This window comes from Doryrhamphus excisus, chromosome 5, assembly GCF_030265055.1.
Source record: "Doryrhamphus excisus isolate RoL2022-K1 chromosome 5, RoL_Dexc_1.0, whole genome shotgun sequence".
NCBI classification, from domain to species: Eukaryota; Metazoa; Chordata; class Actinopteri; order Syngnathiformes; family Syngnathidae; genus Doryrhamphus; species Doryrhamphus excisus.
The window spans coordinates 19,629,201-19,645,222 of NC_080470.1; the positions used below are offsets into that span (position 1 = coordinate 19,629,201).

Consider the following 16,022-nt stretch of genomic DNA (forward strand, 5'->3'; position numbering starts at 1 on the left):
CAATGACATGAAATTAATGATGGAAGCTTTTATAAACACCATAACCTGTTTATTTTGTAATATAATTACATTATGGGGAAAGAGTTTTGTAAAGAATTTGTTTGCTTGAATGAATTCACATGTTAATAACTACATAATTATTGGCAAATTATGACCATAATGGAAGTTTTTTGTTTAATTATACTTTATACAAGACTATATGTTAGACCTGGCGGTGGAAGTACAAGAAAATAACACTGCTACACTTTAGTTTGTACTGTCGATACTCAGAATAATTCATACCACAACACCAAAATACATAATGTACATAACATTTATTAGAAGTGCATAGACAATGCATCAGGCGTTACAAAGACAAATTCACACATTTTAAATAAAAGCAGATGGAAATACAACCTCCCTTATGGAACACATACTGTATAAATATTTAATAACGCAGTGATGGACAAAATACTACATATATCAATTAAAAAAAAAACGTCCTTAAAAAGCGTTAGTCGGACTTCAGGGCGTAGAGGACGTCATCTTGGCCCACATTGAGGCGAACGCGCTGCAGGGTTCCCATGCGACTGTTCTCCAGCAGCAGCAGCCTGCACGCGCCCAGACGCTGACACACGGCGAGACCCTCCGACACGCCGATGGACTGCAGGCCCTCCACCCGACACAGAGCCTGGTGCTGCACAAACACCTTGGAGGAACACACAACAACGTCACGTCACGGGCTTGCATGGCGTCTCAGCGCTTGCCCTATACAGCCACCCTTAATGTGCATGAGGTGTGTTATAACGCCATCTACTGTACGGGAGTTGGAATGACAGGCTACAGTCACACAGTCCCTTTACGTCTTATTGTATAGTATCTAAACCAAAAGTATGAGGAATAATAAGATGCAGGCCCATAACCATGTGACCATTGCGACCCCGGTCCCGGAAAACATTGCGACCCCGGTCCCGGAAAACATTGCGACCCCGGTCCCGGAAAACATTGCGACCCCTGTCCCGGAAAACATTGCGACCCCGGTCCCGGAAAACATTGCGACCCCGGTCCCGGAAAACAATGCGACCCCGGTCCCGGAAAACAACGCGACCCCTGTCCCGGAAAACAACGCGACCCCTGTCCCGGAAAACAATGCGACCCCTGTCCCGGAAAACAATGCGACCCCAGGCCCGGAAAACAATGCGACCCCAGGCCCGGAAAACAATGCGACCCCAGGCCCACAGCAATGTGACACAGGCCCACAGCAATGTGACACAGGCCCACAGCAATGTGACACAGGCCCACAGCAATGTGATGAATGTGATGCAGGCCCATAACAATATGATGTAAACACATAACGGTAGCAGTGGCTTTCGGTCGAATTGAGGAGCGTTACTGCAACTTTCAACTACAACATGAAAGCACGTGTATCTTCATTGGATCCACTTTTGAAAGAACTTGAATTCACATCCTCTACCTGTTGGAAGGTTGCCTCCTCCAACCCCAATCGCCGAAACTCTGCAATGACCGCCTGGAGGAAGACCTGCTCCTGCACTGATGCACACCTGCAAACAAAGATCTTCACACATCCATCCAGGTGTTGGTGGTGAACAAGTGTCAGGGTCTCACTTGATGGCAGCGATGTAGGTGGACGAAAACATTTCATTCAGCGCCTCCATCACGTGACTCATCCCGACCAATCCCGGGACGGAAGGCTTGGCGGCAGCGTGCTCGCAGATCTCCGTGGCTCTGCGGCAGATGTCCAAACATCGGCGAGCATCGCCCGACAGAGCGGCCACCTGAGGAGAAGAACACAGCTGAAATATCTGGAGGCAGGAAGTTGGCCACCCACCTATCCACCCACACACACACACACCTTCCTCGACACCAGCTGGAGGGCGTCTTCTTCAAACGCTTTGACTTTGTTCAAGCGGGACATGATGATCTGCTGCAGCTGTTTGAATCCGTACGGCTGGAACGACATCCGAGTTAAACCCTGCAAACGACAACAAATCCGATGTGAAATCTTGTTCTGAAGTAGTCATTTATCTTTAGAATAAAACAATGTGGGTCCCAGCGTTGACCCCTGGGGTACGCCACAAAGCCTCACCAGCCTGCTGGCCACTCGGTTGATCATGATCCGCTCGGGCAGGTCCATCGTGTTCGCAATCGTCAGAACCACCAGGCGGGAGTGACGACGTGTCGGCCAATCAAAAAGATTGTACAGCACGTTTTGCTTTCTGGTCCACAGAAGGTCCAACTACAGATGACGGTGGAAGGACGGAATACAGGATGATAGATCAGGGGTGTCCAAACCCCCTCCAGCATGGGCCACATAGTCAGTCTTATTTAGTGTATGTATTATTTTCTCTTATTATGTTTACTATATTGTGTAATAGGAGTGTAAAGGTTACTATAGGGGTGTTATTTAATGTCGAGAGGGCTCTAACTGTATTTAGAGAGTCATAGTCAGGTTTTCTATGCTCTTGACTACGGAAACTTCACGGAAATCCACATGTCAAGGTCGGGTCTAAAAACTCAATCATCTTACTTCATCCACGAGCAGCACGGTGGTTTCCTTCCTGGGAGCGAGGTTGCTGAATCGCTTCTCCAAGATGGAAGCCGCATGGTCGGCTGTGGCCTTCTGACCACTCAGTTTCTGCACGACCAGGTAAAACACAAAAAAAGACAGAGGAACCAATGGGGATCCACGATCCAGGAATGATGGAACATGGAATGCAATACTCCGAGACACGCTCATACGCACCTCAAGGATCTGAACGTAGGCCTGATGAGGGTCTGTCATCTTCATGCCGTTGATCTCAATGAAGCGGAAGGATGGGATCTCATCCATGTTTGCTGCATTCTGCAAACAGCGCATCACCTCGTGGACTGTCGCGGTTTTTCCTGTCCCTGGTACGCCCGAGATGTACATGCACCTGAAAAGGAAAATAAATTTTGAAAATTGCAAAAGGTTTGCCAGAGACCGCCGTGGCCTCATGCCGGCTACTCGGAGCGTGTGCCAGAATACAGTGCACCTTGCCGGGCCATGCCAGGTGCCTCCTCCTGCTTTACACTTTGGTTCTACTGACCTCCATGGCGGCAGAGGCTGCTTGGAGCGTGTGCCCGAGCATAGTGCACCTTGCTGGGCCACAGCAGGCGACTACCTCTGCTTCTCCTCATAGTAGTAGTGATGTGGTAGTAGTATACAGTTTAGTCAAATGTACGTAAATACCTGCTTGAGGGGGCCACAAAGGTACCCTTAAAGTACTGGTGTTTTCAGGTGCTAAATACAAACTAAAATGAATATTCTTGTACAGTGTACTTGTACTACATTCAGTACTATTCAGGGCTCGACAATAACGATGTATCGATGGCCTGGGGAAAAACACTTCGGGCAGGGCGGCACGGCGGTCGAGTGGTTAGCGCGCACAGCTAGGAGACCAGGGTTCAATTCCACCCTCGGCCATCTCTGTGTGGAGTTTGCATGTTGTCCCCGTGCATGCGTGGGCTTTCTCCGGGTACTCCGGTTTCCTCCCACATTCCAAAAACATGCTAGGTTAATTAGCCACTCCAAATTGTCCATACGTATGAATGTGAGTGTGAATGGTTGTTTGTCTATATGTGCCCTGTGATTGGCTGGCCACCAGTCCAGGGTGTATCCCGCCTCTCGCCCAAAGACAGCTGGGATAGGCCCCGGCACCCTCGCCTCTCGCCCAAAGACAGCTGGGATAGGCCCCGGCACCCCCGCCTCTCGCCCAAAGACAGCCGGGATGGGCTCCGGTACCCCCGCCTCTCGCCCAAAGACAGCCGGGATAGGCTCCGGCACCCCCGCCTCTCGCCCAAAGACAGATGGGATAGGCTCTGGCACACCCGCCTCTCGCCCAAAGACAGCCGGGATGGGCTCCGGTACCCCCGCCTCTCGCCCAAAGACAGATGGGATAGGCTCTGGCACCCCCGCCTCTCGCCCAAAGAAGGCTGGGATAGGCTCCGGCACCCCTGCCTCTCGCCCAAAGACAGCTGGGATAGGCTCCGACACCCCCGCCTCTCGGCCAAAGACAGCTGGGATGGGCTCCGGCACCCCTGCCCCTCGCCCAAAGACAGCTGGGATTGTACTCTCACCCTCCGGTGCCGTCGATGATTTTGCTTTCCACAAAGTTGTAAATATCTTGAAACTCCTGCTCTCTGCAGGGGAGCGACTCGGGCACCGACGATACGTGCAGCCTGGAAAGCAGACATCTTCGTAAGACATCGATATTTCTCTTCCGAGTCTGGCCGATTGTGTCGTACTCTTACCTGCTTCGGGCCATTTCCAGGATGTTAGCGGGCTCTCGCGCTGGCATGGTCCTGCTAGGCATGGACGGGGTGGCATGACGAGGCGTGTGTGGGGTCCCGGGTGCTGCCTGTACAAGCGGACATCAATCAGTACAGCAACATCTCCTAAAGTCCACATGACGATGGAATACGTACCTTCTTGCTGGGTGTTTTACGAGGCGTCCTGGATGAGGTCTTGGTTGGACGAGGCGTGCGAGGCCCAGCCGTAGCATGTCTACCTTTTTTAGCTAGTATTTCTTCATCACTGTGAATCACTTCATCATCCTCATCGCTGCTGTGGAAGGCGTTCCCGGTTGGAACAAAGTCCTCCTCGTCTCCAGTGTCGGAGTCCAGGGCTTTGGATTCATTGAGAAGATTACTACAGCAACAGGAAGAAAGCACATGTAAGCCGGGAATCGAACCGGAAAGATCAAGTCTTTACACTCACAGTTGCTTTCGGATTCGAGTCGCCACCAGTCGAGCAGACTTTCTTTTCAATCCTCTCGGTGTCGTACCGAGTGGCAGCGTGGGAGAGTTCTCATCGTCCACTTCGGGCCTAAACAACGCAGCAGGATAAAAGGTACATCATAAATATGTATGTTATCATAACATCTTTCATACAAAAATATGATGCATGTGTCTGTTATGACTAGGGATCGACCGATATGGTTTTTTTTGGGGCCTATGCCGATACCGATTTTTTTTCCATCACCCTTAGCCGATGGTTGATTTTGCTTGAGCCGATATTTGTGGCCGATACTGCTTTTGATCCCTCAATTTACATGAAAAAACTACCATGATAACAAATATTACAGGTCTTATGTTTAAACAAATATTTATTGAAATATAAAAACTAGGGATTGACCGATGTTTTTTTAGGGGGCCGATGCCGATACCGATTTTTTTCCATCACCTTGAGCCGATTGTCGATTTTGCTTGAGCCGATATTTGTGGCCGATACTGCTTTTGATGCCTCAATTTACATGAAAAAATTACCATGATAACAAATATTACAGGTCTTATGTTTAAACAAATATTTATTGAAATGTAAACATTAGGGGCCGATGCCGATTTTTTTCCATCACCCTTAGCCGATGGCCGATTTTGCTTGAGCCGATATTGCTTTTGATCCCTCAATTTACATGAAAAAATTACCATGATAACAAATATTAATTATTATAATTATAATAAAACATTCCACTGTTCTCAAATATCTTACTTTTTATTTTTCTACACAAAATAAGATGAAAAATAAATAAACAAATCAAGAATAAAGAAAATCAATCAATCAGTAATAAATAAATATAATAATAATAAAACGGCAAATAATAAAAACTTAAGAAAACACATATAGTTGGTGGGTAGACAAATGATTTTTTTTCAGATTAAAATGAACAAAGTACGTTTTAGAGCCCTGTAGACATGACAAAATACGACTATAGTCACATTTATACTCTTTTTATTTACAACATATTGCGCAACTGCAGGGTCTTGAGACATGCTAACTCGCAAACTAGAGAGCTAGCGACCTAAACGGTAGCCTTCAAGTTATTTCCTTTAAACTTAAATAGCCAAAAACTTACCACTTCCACACGGATAGGGAGGATAACTATTAACAGTTATTTAACCTTTAACATGAACATTAATCAAACGTAATAATTTTTTCTGGGTACATGATACCATACAGCATCCATATCAAACTTGCGCGGGCCGCACTAACATTAAACTTTCATATCAAGGCGGGGGCCTCAAACTAGTGTCGGGCCGCGTGTTTGAGACCCCTGATCTATATTATATCTATTTATCCGCGGATGCCTGACTGTAAATCATGCAGTGGAAAAATACATCCGCGAACCCACGCGTGTATCGGCTGATACCGATACAAGGAAAAACGCAAATATCGGCGATTCTTATTTATGACTAAGGGTAAGAATATAAAAAAAATCATGGTTTGGCGGGGGAAAAAAAATTACGAGGGAGAGAAAATGGACTTACAACACGCCGAGGGCAGGTTCCTTCAAAGTTTTCAACTCTTTGCTTCGAGGAGTCGTACCTCTGTTTGAACGACACATTAACATCACCCAGTTCATGAATCAAATGATACAGAAATTGAACGTGTGTCTCACCGGGAGGAAGCCGCATCCCTGCTTGAAGACGGAAGACTGTGAACCTGCGAGACAGACACGCTGTCCATCTTGACCAACAAGGGCTTCAGGGAAATGTAGTCCGGCTCGACGGCTGCTTTGTGCGTCTTCCTGAGTGGGCTTAAATTTTGGGAATGATGCAGCACCTGAGGGGGAGATGATGGCAACCTTTGAGCCAACTCCAGCTCCGATTGTAGCACTTCATCCAGGATTTCATCCGAAACGTCATCACCACACGTCGACGGCTTCTCTTGACCTAAAATCACATGAAGAAAAGATCGGTACTTGTCCGAAGGAGTACACAGGACTGGAAACAGCCACCATATTTGAAAACGAACGACTCACTGCTGAGCTCCAGACGCTTCCGTACTCCTGGCGTTCTGGCTGAGGTGTTCCTTCTCGTCACGCTCAGGCATTTTGAAGCCGACAATTTTGTAGCCGAGTGCCTGGACTCGGCTTCCATGCCGCCGAGCTTTCCCGCGCTCATGCTCGCTCTGTCGTATCGCCGCTCCGACAAAGCCGCGCGGCGTATGACGGCGGGATCGGGGGTCGGCAAAGCCCGACGAGACCGCGGCACGCTGGGAGGCGACTGGTCGGGGTGGCGTGTAGGACAGCCGGGTGACACGAGGGACGAGTCCACCACTTTGAAAGCCTTGGTGTCCCAGGACAACTTCACGTATAGAGTATCTTTATCACCGCAGTCGGGGAACGGAGCTGGTCCCTCAAGATGCTTCACCTTGGAGGAAAAGAGGAGAAACTTTTCCATAGAAATACTTTATAAAATGCAAAAAAGCACTATGATGTCAGGTATTAGCATGCTAACATTAGCATGCTAATACAAGATGCTTCACCTTGGAGGAAAAGAGGAGAAACTTTACCATAGAAATACTTTATAAAATGCAAAAAAGCACGATGATGCCAGGTATTAGCATGCTAACATTAACATGCTAATACAAGATGCTTCACCTTGGAGGAAAAGAGGAGACACTTTACCATAGAAATACTTTATAAAATGAAAAAAAAGCACGATGATGCCAGGTATTAGCATGCTAACATTAACATGCTAATACAAGATGCTTCACCTTGGGGGAAAAGAGGAGAAACTTTACCATAGAAATACTTTATAAAATGCAAAAAAAGCACTATGATGCCAGGTATTAGCATGCTAACATTAGCATGCTAATATTAGCATTGCGGTATTTTTAGTATGCCTTTTTTCACAGGTAGACACTTTTATGCTACGTATTAGCATATTAGTCAATTACACTTAGCGCTGATATGCTAGGTGCTAGCATGCTAAAGTTAGCATGTCAGCATTCTTTGTCATTCAAACCGTTCCATGGTATGTTTTTATGGCGAAGAACTGTATTAAATGTATGACTAGTATTTAGAATAATTTAAATATGTAATTATTATTACAATGAATTTATCAGTTGCTGAATAATAAATACATTCAGATATATTTATATTATGAACAAATATAATATAAAAACTGTGAGTTTACCCTCATACAAAGCTATGAACTGCATAAAAAACATTAATAAAAAACGTATTTTAATTGCGATCTTTCGCAATCGATCGATCATTCACCTGCACGGGTCTGAGAATGGACTCAGCATTGATCTCGTCATCGCAGCTTCTTCCCTGATAGTAGAAGATCTCCTGCGGGTGCGGGTCTCGACCGAGCAGTTGCAGTTTGCTCACAGGCACTTCGGACACGCGAACGAACCACTGAACCACCGCCTTTTTCTGCCGCTCATTCTCTGCAGACAGAAAAAACGTACAGTTTTTGTAGTTGGATCATAGAAAACCTGTTTACAACCTTCTAAATACAACTTTAAACATTATTAGAGCGCTCCAGACATGAAATAACACCCCTATAGTCACCATTACACTCATATCACCCGATATAGTAGACATAATAAGAGGAAATATGACAGCTTCACTGACACCTAGTGACCAGTGTAGAACACTGCATACCATCACATCACAAATGCATTATTATGGGTATGCCTGTGATGCAGCAATGTTCACAGCATGGGTGGCATGCCCATATCTAGTATTTGTATTGTTTTACATGTAGCCATATTTATGCTGGAAATTCTTCATTAAGGCCAAAAATGTCAAATTTACAATAATAATAATACAATAAAATCATAAAAATAAAATAAAAAATAATAATAGAAATTATAATAATGATAATAAAATAATAAAATAAAATAATAATAATAATAATATGCAGCCGTCAGTGTTCACAGCATGGGTGGCATGCCCATATCTAGTATTTGTATTGTTTTAAATGTAGCCATTTTTATGCTGGAAATTCTTCATTTAGGCCAAAAATATGTAAAATTTACAATAATGATAATAATAATAGAAATAGTAACAAAATAAAAATTATAATAGAAATAATAATAATAATAATAGAAATAGTAACAAAATAATAATTAAAATAGTAACAAAATAATTAAAATAGAAATAATAATAATAATAATAATAGAAATAGTAACAAAATAATAATAATAATAACAACACTCTACGCTCTGCCAAACACCAGACCAGACGGGCGGAACAACAGCCGTTTTTTTATTAAGGTCCAAAGAACAAGGATTCCTAACAAGGTCTACTCTCTGCCTCACTTCCTGTCCGTCACCCCTTTTCCTTCCCAACCCCGGAACATATCTCTCCATGACAACACATGCAAATACAACACACAACACATAATACCCATAAGGGTCATTACAATAATAATAATAGGCTGTATTAAATCGCCTAAATCAGCACATTTCAGCCTCATCGTGCGTGACTCACCATCCCCGAAAAGTTTGACAACTTTGGCCACATAAGGGTTGTCTTCATCTTCTCCCTCAATGAGGATGTGCTGACCCACGGTGATGACGGTGGGCCTGGGGAGACCCTCCACACTGATCACTAAAGATCTGACACAAAGAGACGGATATTAGCATCTACAAATAAGTAAACACTGCTAAATGTACAGTACAGCATTAGCAATAGCTTCGAAATAACGTGCTTTATTGTTGAAGATCTCACCGGTATTCGTAGGTTTTCACCTTCCTGTCGAAGCTGAGAGGCTCTCCTTTCCATGTGTAAAACCGTCTGACTCGCAGTCTGGTTCTCATCCTGGCTTTGCAAAGCAAGGCAGAGATTATTTGAAAAAAATCCTCGGCGGTCTGAAGGGGAGAAATGACACGCTTCTGGAGTTTCGACTAGAAAAGAAAGTTTCCCGCGAAAGTTACGTCATTTCCGTAATGCTTAAACACAACGCGATAACCCGGATGAACGTCCATCGGGGTATATTTTAATATGTTTCTTTGTCTTAAATATTTGTATTTAGTTTTATTTGTTAACGTATCTTCTACAGTTTATATATTTTTTGTATACTTTGTTTTTTCGCGTCATCATCGTTGCCTCGGTACGAGAGTCCATCGGCTATGCGCGTGTCTGCCAATAGCGGAAGTGACGCATAATGTTTCACAATAATATAAGGATGCAAATTCTATTTCCGTTTAACTCAAACACACACCAACAAAAATAATGTAATTGTAATGTAATTGTGATAAATGTAATAATTTATGTCATTTTGCATAATATTTAATATTTTACGTTATAGTTACCAGTTTTAAAGTATAAAACTATACCAGAGGAAACTATATTTAGATAATAGCGAAAACATTTTTAATTTTTAATTAATTAAATGTTATTAGAATGCTGTATTCTCATGTTAAACGATGCCAACGTTTGAGATCATGACGTTTGCGCATTTTCATTGCGCACAGAATGAGAAAAAATAGTATGTTTTTTGTCCTTTAACTACGGAATATTTCAACTGCCATTAGATTGAACTACACTTGCTGAATACCAAAGTGGCATCTGTATCAATATTTTAGCAACAAAATTATAAATTATTACAGATTTTTTCAAGTAAAAAATAGAAGTAGTTCGTGTATAAACATTCCTCGCCGAAAGAAGGCGGTAGTGTACACCAAAGCGAATCCTCCGTCAAGCGACGACGAAGAAGAAGTAGAAGTCGTAGAAGAAGAAAAAGAACGGAAAAGGCTGGTGAGAAGGAAATCTCGGAGGACGAATGGCTAACAGAACAGTTAAAGATGCCACCAGTATCCACGGTACGAATCCACAGTACTTGGTGGAGAAGATTATCCGGACTCGAATCTACGAGTCAAAGTACTGGAAAGAAGAATGCTTCGGTTTGACCGGTAAGTGGCGTGTTTCCTAGCTAGCTAAGGCTAGCTTCACGTTTTGTTGTATGTAATTGAGCGGTATTTTATGGGACAACACAATGTCCATATTTTATACACACAATGATTATATAGCTCATTTCAAGCAGGATGTACGCATAAACCACCAAAAATCATAATTATTGCTATAATTAATAAGTATTACTCGTGCTTGAATAATAACTATGAAGAATGAATGAATGAAAGCAAGAGATTTAAAGAGACAGTACCCACCACTTTGGAACTGAATTGGGCTCTATTGCTTTTCTTCCACAGCGGAGCTGGTTGTGGATAAAGCCATGGAGCTGAGATATGTCGGTGGAGTGTTTGGAGGAAACATCAAACCCACTCCCTTCATCTGTCTTACGCTGAAGTTGCTGCAGATCCAACCTGAGAAGGACATCATTGTCGAGTTCATAAAAAACGAAGAGTTTAAGTGAGTAGAAACGTCAAGTTCGATGTTTGATATCCTGGTTTCGCTCTCTGTTCCTCGACTCCGGTCGTGTCCGTTGTCCAACATCATTTTGGGAGAACAACATAATATTATGAGGAAAAATAACATCATTATAGCTGCATAAAGTTGAAACATTCAAGAAAAAACATATAGTATGATGCCTGTATGTATATGTATGTATATATGGGTTGCTGCGGAAAGTTTGTTTACAATCCAAACTAAATTTCAAGGCACATGCAATCCAGAAAATGATATGTAAATGTTACACTTGGGGGGTGGGGGGGGGGGGGGGGACTGGGCTAATAAATTGACAATAAAAGCATAAATACTGCAGATTTCAGAAAAACAGACAGAATGATACAGCACTCTACACGAAGAAATGGAGTCTGTAAAATTAAATAAATTGATAATAAATAATAATAATATGAAAAATAAAATAAATTACTAAAATAAAAAAATATTCATTCATGAATAATTTTCATTTTATTAATTTATTTAAATTTAAAACAAGTTCAAAAACTGGTTCAATACTAAAATAAAATAAACAAAATAAATAAAAATAAAATAAATTCATAATAAAAAAAGAATAATAGAATAATGAAATGATAATAATAACAGGAGAAAACAAGACTGTGGCATGAACATGAACATGATTATATCTTATCCTAAGATATTTACAAGCTTTTGCTTCAGCCTACTCCTTTTGGGCTTGTGATCAGATAGTTGAATACAAATGTAAATAATGGAAAGTTATATTTTGATTGATGTAAGAAATGCACTGTAATGTTTCATATATTTGCCCCCCCCCCCTCAAAAAAAAGATGAAGGTAAGACTCTCAGTACGGGGTTATTCCAATAAGTGAAAGAAAAACTCTAAAAACTCTGTAAAAGCTGATATTTCTACATTTACTTACTAATAAGGTATTTATAACCAGTGACATGAGCAATAACAATAAAGTTGAATCTAATCTAAAGTTTGTTTGTTTTGTTTTTTTAGGTACGTCCGTTTACTTGGCGCCATGTACATGAGGCTAACGGGCACGGCGGTGGATTGTTACAACTACCTGGAACCCCTCTTCAATGACTACAGAAAAATCAAGACCCAAAATAGAAATGGGGGTAAATATGTATTTTTTTTTATTTTAATCACCGTCTGATTTGTTTATTGGTAGAGGCTGATAATAAAACAAACGCTGAGCATCTATTGACTTTGATGGGGACGCGTAGAATGGGATGTTCCGATGGCAGATACTAGAATTGACATATTAATTCGATTGGATTAGATAGTGGGGCGAGTCAACAGTGGCAATTGAAGAGAGAAGGGGAGGAGCCACCCGTGTGTTGAAATAGATGTTTTTCAGAGCGTATCATTTGCATGTGGTTTTTCATTTAGTTTGATAAATGGGGAGTTTCTACTCCTACTTCGATACGAGGTACATTACTTAAAAAAAAAAAAAAACCCAAAAAACCCTTAAACTGTGTTATGGAAAGCAGGAAGTGAACAAATAAAAAATAATAAATAAATAAAATACAAAATTATTCATTCATTCATGAATAATTTTGTATTTTATTTATTTTATTCATGAATGAATGAATGAATAATTTTTTTTATTTGTTCACTTCCTGCTTAAAAAAATATTAATTCATTCATGAATATTTTTTAATTTTATTAATTTTTTTAAATTTAAAACAAGTTCAATACTAAAATAAAATAAACAAAATAAATACAAATAAAATAAATTAATAAAATAAAAAATAATCATTCATTCATGAAAAATAAAATAAATTAATAAAATAAAAAATGATTCATTCATTCATGAATAATTTTTTATTTGATTAATTTATTTAAACTTACAGCAAGTTCAAAAACGGGTTCAATACTAAAATAAAATAAACAAAATAAATAAAAATAAATCAATTAATGAAATAAAAAAATAAAAAATATTCATTCATTCATGAATATTTTTTTATTTTATTATTTTATTTAAACTTAAAACAAGTTCAAAAACTGGTTCAATACTAAAATTAAATAAACAAAATAAATAAAAATAAAATAAATTAATAAAATGAAAATTATTCATTCATTCATGAAAAATAAAATAAATTAATTAAAATAAATTCATAGACAAAAAATAATACTAATAAAAAATAAAAACAAACTTAAACTGTATTATGGAAAGCAGGAAGTGAACAAATGTAACAGTTAGTGATTGTAAAAGTACCAGATGGAGGGATAGGATTTAATAAGCTTTGCTTCTTCCTACTCCTTTTGGACATGTGGAATTGGGAACTGATTATGGGATGCACTCAATTGTAATCTGATGCATGTTCAAATGAAATGAAACCATTACCATTACTAATAAAAGCCTCCTTTCAGAGTTTGAGCTGATGCATGTGGATGAGTTCATCAACAATCTTCTCCACGAGGAGCGAGTGTGTGACATCATCCTGCCTCGGCTTCAGGTAGCATTCCGGTGTGCGTCCGAGACGTGTTGCACTGCAATCACTGCTGCTGTTCATCTCGCAGAAGAGACAGGTCCTGGAGGAGGCCGAGATGTTGGACCCGCGCATCAGCGCGCTCGAGGAAGACCTGGATGAAGTGGAGAGCAGCGAGGAAGACGACGAAGAAGAGAGGGTAACCACACGCTCATTTGTCGTCAGTTAGTCAACCGCGCTGACTTTGCGTGTCTTTCCGCTCGCAGCCCGAGAGGGTGGCGACCCCTGAACCTCACAGACGCGGTTACCGTGACGACAGAATCCGCCGCTCCCAGTCGCCTCGTCACAGACGCAGCCGCTCGCCCAGACGGTCAGACTTTTAGTTATCTGCCAACAGACATGAAGAAACCGTACTCGGTATTGTAGTACTAAAGTACTCATTTCTGTACTTCCAGGAGGAGCAGGTCTCCAAAGAGACGCAGGTAAAAACGTAGACAGCGGTGAGAAATCTCGATGTCTGGCATCCATGTGCCGTTAACACGAGTCGTGTGTTATGAAGCCTTTCTCCTAGAAGAGAGCGCCATCGCAGCAAAAGCCCCCGCCGCCACCGCAGCCGCTCTCGAGAGCGACGCCATCGGTCTCCAGGTGAGCGACGCAAGCACGGCTTTTTGCCTTTTAAAGTCAGACAATACATCAACAGATGTAAAGTCCCTGTTTGCAAGGAGAGCAATATGCAGTCCTGTATGATGCCTGTCAAATATTCATTTCATAAATCATGCATGCGTGTATCGAACTGAAAGTCTGTGCGGTTGGTATGCCCGTGCTAATAGCTATCATTGACACACTGCTCGCCCCTACCTTGGCGTTGACGTTCTATTCAGATTTCAGCTCAGCATTTGCAATAAAAACACCCACTCGTCGTCGGTTGTTTAAATATATGTTTATGAATGATAATATGGCCTGTTATTAATCATTTTTGCCATTTCTAGCATGAAAAAATGGCTTCATGAAATAAAATATGGTAATGGTTTAATTTCATTTGAACATGCATCAGATTCCAATTGAGTGCATCCCATAATCAGTTCCCAGTTCCACATGTCCAAAAGGAGTAGGAAGAAGCAAAGCTTATTAAATCCTACCCCTCCATCTGGTACTTTTACAATCAATAACTGTTACATTTGTTCACTTCCTGCTTTCCAAATATAATTTAAGTTTTTGTTTATAATTTTGTTTTATACATTTTTTAATTAAAAAATGTTTACAATTTTTATGTATATTTTTAATTATATTATTTTAATATATTTTAATTCTATTTTTTAATTATTATTTGTTTTTAATTTTTATTTTTTTAATGACCATCCAATGCCATAGTGGGTACCATAGTAAGTGTCAATCTTGTGATATATATAGCATATCATGACTGGTTCAAGACTCTTCATCCTTGTATTTAGCAAATTTATTTTATTTATTAATTTATTTTATTATTATTTTTAGTGTTTAAATTTTTTTATTTTTTGTCCCGTACCAAAGTAGGAGGTGATATGAGCATCCAATGCCATAATGGGTACCATAGTAAGTGTCAATATAGTGATATATATATATATATGCTCCCCGAGGGAAAAACACCTTTATAACAACACATGAAGCGGAAGGGTGACAGTCGGGGGGAGTCTAGACGGCCCTCGGCCAACAAATAAATGATGCTCCATATTTCAGTGTAATAATTATTAGTGGTCTCTTTTCCCTTTTTAACCAGGTCACCACAGAAGCCACAGACATCGCAGCCACTCAAAGTCACCAGAAAGGTGAAATTCTTCCATACTTTTAAGGACTGAACTTCATGGTCATCATTTTTCATGATTTATTTCAACCCTTGTGCTTTTTCAGTATGCTATGTTTTTGGAGAAATACTTTATTTTCCACGTAATTAATGTTTAGTTGCGGGGAGTAATGTTAAATTCATGTTTTAACGTCTTTTCTTTTTGCTACAGGAGTTCCAAGAAGAGTCACAAGAAGAGTCGAAGGGGAAACCAGTAGTTATTTTTTATTTTTATTTTTTTTACACCAACAACGGATGTTTCCAATCAGTCTTGTTGATATTTCCAGCCTATATTGGCTCATACGGCATGATTAAAGTCACCGGTTACTACTTTTGAATGCATCCTGAGAATTGGAGGAAGTATAACTACAAAGAAAGTACATTCCAGTGAGTAAAAAAAAAAGTAGTAATTGGGACAAACAGTGTTTGTTTGTTGGTAGTGGTTTTAGCTTGAAAACATTGTCGATATTTTTGAGTTTTCAGTAATACAATAGCTTCTTTTCTACCGCATTAACTTTTTTCTCTTTTAATTGGGATTTTGAAAAACATTCACACGTTTTATGATTTATTTCATAGAACATTACTCTGGTTAAACCATTTTGGGGGGGGGGGGGGTAAATGAG

General features: G+C 40.7%; 2 protein-coding genes across 2 annotated transcripts; one reads left to right on the plus strand and one right to left on the minus strand.

Moving 5' to 3' along the window:
• Positions 1 to 313: 313 nt before the first annotated feature.
• On the minus strand, positions 314 to 9,830 carry orc1 (origin recognition complex, subunit 1). Its single transcript, XM_058073406.1, has 17 exons — positions 9,486 to 9,830; positions 9,246 to 9,373; positions 8,025 to 8,197; positions 6,780 to 7,170; positions 6,417 to 6,690; positions 6,286 to 6,345; positions 4,739 to 4,846; positions 4,447 to 4,669; positions 4,273 to 4,379; positions 4,099 to 4,200; positions 2,744 to 2,915; positions 2,528 to 2,635; positions 2,087 to 2,236; positions 1,853 to 1,972; positions 1,606 to 1,775; positions 1,454 to 1,541; positions 314 to 688 (listed from the first exon to the last, which is right to left on the minus strand). Exons 1-17 carry the CDS (start codon positions 9,572 to 9,574, stop codon positions 494 to 496), a joined length of 2,658 nt encoding a protein of 885 aa, XP_057929389.1. The 5' UTR covers positions 9,575 to 9,830; the 3' UTR covers positions 314 to 493.
• Positions 9,831 to 10,450: 620 nt separating this feature from the next.
• Positions 10,451 to 16,001, plus strand: prpf38a (pre-mRNA processing factor 38A). Its single transcript, XM_058073420.1, has 10 exons — positions 10,451 to 10,669; positions 10,967 to 11,126; positions 12,142 to 12,263; positions 13,522 to 13,607; positions 13,672 to 13,779; positions 13,847 to 13,950; positions 14,036 to 14,062; positions 14,140 to 14,225; positions 15,337 to 15,385; positions 15,572 to 16,001. Exons 1-10 carry the CDS (start codon positions 10,540 to 10,542, stop codon positions 15,615 to 15,617), a joined length of 918 nt encoding a protein of 305 aa, XP_057929403.1. The 5' UTR covers positions 10,451 to 10,539; the 3' UTR covers positions 15,618 to 16,001.
• The last annotated feature ends 21 nt before the right edge of the window (positions 16,002 to 16,022 follow it).